This window comes from Cynara cardunculus, assembly GCF_001531365.2.
Source record: "Cynara cardunculus var. scolymus isolate 2C chromosome LG 2, CcrdV1, whole genome shotgun sequence".
NCBI lineage: Eukaryota > Viridiplantae > Streptophyta > Magnoliopsida > Asterales > Asteraceae > Cynara > Cynara cardunculus.
The window spans coordinates 24968021-24974859 of record NC_037529.1 but is presented as its reverse complement, the minus strand read 5'-3'; the positions used below and the strand labels follow the sequence as shown (position 1 = coordinate 24974859).

The following is a 6839-nucleotide window of genomic DNA, read 5'->3' as shown; positions in this document are numbered from 1 at the left end:
TCTTCTTCTTCTTCTTCTCCTTCTCTTCCTTCTTTCCAGAGCTGCCATCCTCTGCAACCAGAGCAAGCGGATCACCATAGTTCTTCTTCATTTGTAGAACTTGAGGCTCTTGACTTTTAAGTGAACCAAATAAGTCAGCCAGAGTCCAAGCTTCCAAATCTAATGTGGCCTTCATAGAGATGGTTAGGTGCATCCATTCGACTCCAAGGCTCTTCAAGAACAGAAAGTTGTTGTCCTCTGTCATTCTCATTACTCCATACCTTTTGTAATTGCTAATAAGGGTGTTTAGTCAGGAGTACGTGTCCGACAGGGATTCACCCTCCTTAGCATTGAAGCTGTGGTATTCATTAATGCAAATTGCTCGATTGTTCTTTAGAGTTTTCTTACCTCCCTCAATATGTTTTTCCAATTCTGCCCAAATATCCATGGACAGTTGGCWGTGATCAATACATTTGAAGATTTCGTGAGGTATTGCCATGATTAACAATCTTTTGCACTTGTTGCCCAAATCAACCAATATCTTGTCTTCATCACTCTAGTTAGCAACAGGTCTTGGCTCGTAATGTTCAGGAATTTCAGGGGTTATGCCAGTAGCAGTAACTCTTGGAATTAAGTTCATTGGCACATAAGGAGGATTGTAGAGAAATTCACATATTCAAGGGTGAATTCACTCTAAAAAAGTTAATCATTCGCACCTTCCATCGCGGATACTCCTCACGGATAAGCGTGAGAGGTTTTGATTGAGAACCAGTGCTCATGAACGAAGTATTGGCCAAGTTCGCCATTAGAAGAAGAAAAATAGGAATAAGATGAAACTAATTTAGAAGAGTAAAACAGGGTAACATGAAGAAGAAGACTGGTGTTCTAGAAAAAAGCAGATTAATACCAAAAACAGAATTAATCGAATAAGAATTCAATTCCTGCTCTGATACCAATTGTTGGACCTATAAATTCAGTTTTGATATTGATCTCTTACTCTTAATGAACTCTTAGGACGATCACAATGCAGCGGAACAATTATAAGAACAAAACAGAGTAATTAAACCAAGAACACACAGTTTAATATGAGAAAGAAGATGAACACATGAGAATAGCTTCAAAGGTTTTCAATTCATTCAATTGAAATTTAGACGATTACAATTCGGAAGCACACTGAATACAAAGGCCTAAGCTGCTACTTATACTAGACCTTAACGACCTTACTGACATGATCTAGAAAGTGAAATCATCTAAGCCGTCCAAATAAAGTCTATTAAAATCTAGTCACGTGAGAAGCACATGCAGCTAACCACCTTTGAAAAATAGCAGAACAGGATCTTCACAGAAGACGAATCCGCAGACCCTCTGTGAGTCATCTCAAAGGCTCTGCTGTAATTGACTTGTATGATCTTATTGCCAGAGGACCATTTTCCAGAACCTCTGTGAGAGACATCAGAGGTTCTGTCATTCTTGACTTGCACGATGAAACAACTTCTGACGCTATTCCTCTGTTGTCTTCTGTGCAAGATACCCTTCTGTCAACACTTGCAGAATACTTTTTCAGACTTTTACATTAAGTGAATATTATAGCTAACAATTACTTTTTACATTATGAATTGTGGGGTTTAACAACTCACCAACTTTAGGTAAGGATGTCTACTTATGAATAGGCTTTTTGTACTATTCATTGTAGCAAAGGAAAAGCCTTCCCCTTAAGGCTTGACACACACTCTAACCCTACTATATTGCATTAAATGTGCATTTAATGCAATGAGAATAAATAGAAGTGTTTCCTCTCCATGCAGAGTGCGCGCAACACACTTTCTTAACCTAATTCTTACTTTGAGCATTCTTGAGCTTAAGTAAAAGAACTTACTTTCTCCTACAACAAATCTTTTCTTATTTGCTAAGATTCAACGTGTAACCAAAGATTGTTTGGATATTTTTTTTACCTTATTTTTCCGCAAACAGTCTTGTAAAATTTGTATTGAACTTCTCTTATCAATATACATTTAAAATTTGAAAATAATGTGTTTGCATTCATCCCCCCTTCTACAAACTGTTATACATATCTTGTAGACCCTTACGGGACCAACACATTAGATCAAATGGTTCAAATACTAAAAAAAATAGCTCAGAAATGACAAACTGATATTTTTTATCGCATCAACTATTTGTGGTACCCCAAAAATATGTCGCACCCTACTCCTTGAACCTTAAAATTGTTGCACACAAACTTGTTCGGTCAAACTTTTTGCACTCAAACTTATCGGATCCAAACTTGTCGCATGAAATGGGTATGAACAGTAACTTATCGCATATAAAGGATGCGATAAAGTGTGTTTTTTGGGTCAAACTGATGTGATGAAAGGGTTTTATTGGGTCAAACTAGTGTCATATGACGAGGTTATAGGTTTCAACCAATACGACAACAAGAAGTTATCGTATCAAAGTGATGCGATGAAACCTAGTTATCACACACAACTATACGATCATAAAGAATAATAAGGATGCGATAACTTGGCAGTTCTTAAGGTTTCTAGCAAATGTCAAAAAAATTCAGAAATACAGTCTAGAACCTTTAGTCAAGGATATACAGGCTCGAAAAACAAAGTCTTACAACTTTAACTCTCGAGTACAACCCAGAACTGAATGAAAACAAATAAAATAGTGAACTAGAACTCACAGACGTGGTTTTCCAAGAAATGAGACTGAGTCTTCTTCCAATGTTGATCTTATGCTCTAATACCGATTGTTTTTTACCCAGGTGATTACAAGAAACAATGAAATAAGATTAATACAATGGAAATAGCAAATCAATCAGCTTCTATTGATGCAAAACGTGGAATACAAAATACTAGGTTTACCTTTGGTGGTTGCTTCTCAATAATAAGCTAATAATACAAATAATGAGTCGACCTACTCTAGAGACTGGGGACCTATATATATACCTTGAAGGTATTTACAAATTTGGTCCCTCTAGTTTGTTACAAATAAAATATAAACCTAACAAAATTCATTGTCTTGTATTCTAGTACAAATTCTACATTGGCTTGTATAGTATCTAGCGGTTATAGATCGATTCCTAAACTATGTTGTCTAGAAGTCCACAATTCATCAAATCGAACATTGACGCTTTCAATGACAATTTTAGTCCGTTTGATGTAGACTCTAAAGGCTTTTGATGTGATAGAATATCCGAGAAAGTAACCTTCATCAGCTTTCTTATCAAACTTTCCAAGATTGTCTATGTCGTTAAGCATGAAGCATCTGCATCCAAAAACATGAAAGAATTTCACATTAGGCTTACATTTATTTATTATCTGATAAGCAGTTTTGTTTAAACGCTTGACAATGATCTTTCTGTTCTATGTGAAGCAAGCAGTTGATACAGCTTCAGCCCACAGATACACAGGTAACCTAAAGTAATCAAGCATTGTTCGAGCGGCTTCTACCAAAGTCCATTTTTTTCTTTCAAAAACTCCATTTTGTTGCGGAGTTCGAACAATGGAAAAAATATGAGAAATCCCAACAGAATGTAGATAACTCTGAAGAGTCTCATTCTTGAACATAGTGCCATTGTCAATTCTGATTTTTTACACGTGGAAGTTGTAGAATAACTTGAATACGCTTAATAAATGCAATAATCATCTCAGGCGCATCGAACTTGGCTCTCAGAAACTCTAGCCACGTGTATCTAGAATGTTCATTGACCATTACCAATATGTACTTTTTGAATCCTATAGATTGAGTCTGCATAGGTCCATAGAGATCCATATAAATCATTTCCAGTGGAGATTTGCATGAAGTTCAGTCTTCTCTTTATGGAAACTTCTTGTCATCTTTCCCATCTCGCATGCTGAGCACAGTGAATATTTGTCAAATCTTAGTTCCTGTAGACCTACGACAAGATTTCTGCTTACGAGTCTGTTTATATCATTGAAGTTCTGATGTGATAATCTTGGATGCCATATCCAAATGTCCTTTTTTGTTGCCTTAGAGATCAAATAGATCGGCTGAGAAGCAGACATAGTTGAAAAGTTCACAACATATAGATTACCATAGCGTTCAGCTCGAATAACTTCAATTCCGTCAGAATCAATGATGGTACAACGTTTAATGAAAATTTTGACTTTAAAACCATTATCACATAAATGGATGATATTGAACAGATTATGTTCTAGTCCTTCAACATAGAGCACTTTCTTTATCGTCACAGTGCCATTTGATAATGTGTCAAAACCTCTCATGTAACCTTTCTCTTTGTTTCCAAAAGTGACTGTTCCATCAGGCTTTTCTTTGAAATCAAATAGAAAGTGCCTATGTCCTGTCATGTTTCTTGAGCATCTGGAATCTATGTACCACACATGATAGTCCTGTAAAAGCAATCACTTAGATTTAGGTACCCATATTATAATGGGTCCTTTTGGGTTAGAAACAAGATTAGTAGATACAAATTTAACACGCCATTCATAAATTATGTTTTCGAACCCACTTCCTAACAAACTTTATATAAACAAAAAATGGTTCATCTTTCTTTTGAAAAATATTCTTTCAGTCTATGAACCATTTACAGATTTAGATATATGTGGAAGATCTGATACAAATTTAGAATTCTTAGATCTGATTTGTTGTTTACACTTGGCATTTATGGCAAAAAAATTGTAGCCACAATAGTTGCAATGTAAATGTTTAGGTGCCAAAGACAAAATATTTGAATGTGAATTTTTTTTTAGATTTCTTCATATCAGCCTTCAGATTACATTTCTTCTTTGCAAGATGATTACATTTACAACTATCAGATTTTACATTTGAGCTCTACACAGAAGAACTAATTTTTGAAACATTAGAACTTTTCTTCTGGAATGGATCTTTCATTCTCCATACTTTGCCAGTAGCTTTTTGTGATAACTGGATCTTGGTTATCACCTAAGGTAACTTATACGTGATTATTAGTTAAATAATTATGTGACAACATGATATATTGTTATATTTGATCATGCTGGAATGAAAATTTTATGGATAAGGGATTATATGCACAAGGTGAAATGCAAACATTATATATATATATATATGTATATATATATGCAGGATTCATATGTATAATGTATGTACGCATAAAAATGTGCATGTGTGCATGAGTATGGTCATACATGGAAGGGGCAGTTTAGCCGCCCTTCTTATTTTAGAAAGGGGTATATAGGGAGGGGTGTGGCCCTCATACCCTTCTTCTTGCCATTTTGAACTAAGTAAGAGTTTTTAAAAGAAGAGTTGATCGGATTGCATTTTCAACAAGATTCAGTTGATTTTAAAAGCATTGCATAAGGTGAGTGATTTTAAATGTTGCATATTCTTCGAAAATGCATGAACTATTTATATCACTTCTTATCTATTTGGAAGTTTAAACCATTTGAATATTATCCGGATTATATCTAAATCGGATAAGAGTTGGACTATTTAAAGTTTAAATCGGACATGTGTTAAGCGGTTTAGTGTTAAACCGAGCAAGGTATAATCGATTTAGATTAAACCTGACAAAAAAAGATGAGTGATTTAAGGTTTAAATCGAACAAGGCTTGAGCGGTTTAGGGCTAAACCACCTAAGGTATGAGCGATGTAGCCTTAAACCGGATAAGAGTCAAGCAGTTTAGACATTAAACCGGACATGTCTTGACCGGTTTAAAGATTGCACGATTTATGAACTTTGATTATATGTTAAGTATTTTTAACTTAGAAGTAGGAATACGACTATGAGGTGACCGGTTTATTTTAAATCAAGCATAACATGTGAAGGGTTAAATCAGATGTTCTTGTATTGTATTGTCCGGATTTGTTATCCGGTCAAGGTTTGTGATAAAGCCAAGTGTTAAATCGGACAAACCATGTGGAGTGTTGTCCGAATTTGTTATCCGGACAAGGTTGACCGGATTACTTGTTATTTTGTCAAAATATGATTCTTTTGAAACAATAAATGGGAATTCTGACAAAACTGAATTTGAACTAATAATAATTTCATTGACTGCGGTCTATTCTATATGGAATTGTTTTTGTGAAATGTTTTTATGAGGAAATAAGGGTGGCATATCAACGAGAGGTGTACCATGGGATAAGGGTGGCATATCAAGGAGAGGTGTACATTTGGATATAAGGGTGGCATTAGTATGTGTGTGTTATATCATATAACTTCTACTATCATATCCCTTAAGATTACCATGGTCTAGAATCTTTATTTCTTTGTGACTTAAAGATTTTGGATTAGAGTTCTTATTGGAAATCATAGTTTGAAGGTTATAGAGAAGGAGATAACAGGTTTGGCTTGAAACTTTGAATAAACCTTATTTGACTTAAAAGGTTTGAAAGTGGCATTATGATAAATTGATTAGTATAAACCTGTTGGGATGTGATGTATTGTTTGTGAGCAGAATTTTTTGGCTTGAAAAGTATTAACATTATGTTTCTACATGATTCATATATGTAAAGTTGTTTTACTTAAAGGTTTTGGTGATTTTCACCCTGCAATAACATAAATACGGTAAGGCACTAGACCTTTCGGTCTAACCTTCGTTTTGTGATTTTAAATATGTATTGCAGGAAGTGCTGACGGTAAGGGACCGGAAAAATGCAATATTTTCCCTATATACTTATCTACATGAAGATTTGTTGACGGCATGTATAGTTTTGATAAATGAAATTGTATTAGTACAAGAATTATATTTTGAATTTCTGGACCATGTATTTTGTACTGGTAGATTCTTGTACTAAGTGACCAATGTGGTGTACAAACATGTATTTCTTGTATATGAAGTATATGTTATATGCAATGTGTATGGATTGGGACGTTACAGAAAGTGGTATCAAGG

At 34.7% G+C, this 6839-nt stretch overlaps 1 protein-coding gene across 1 annotated transcript in view; it reads left to right on the top strand.

Moving 5' to 3' along the window:
- The window catches only part of LOC112506017 (pectinesterase inhibitor 10-like), a 19687-nt gene extending 16279 nt beyond the window's left edge, over positions 1-3408 (top strand). Inside the window, exon 2 of the mRNA XM_025110047.1 lies at positions 3358-3408. Coding sequence (XP_024965815.1) covers positions 3358-3408 — 51 coding nt within the window. The remainder of the gene's footprint in view (positions 1-3357) is intronic.
- The last annotated feature ends 3431 nt before the right edge of the window (positions 3409-6839 follow it).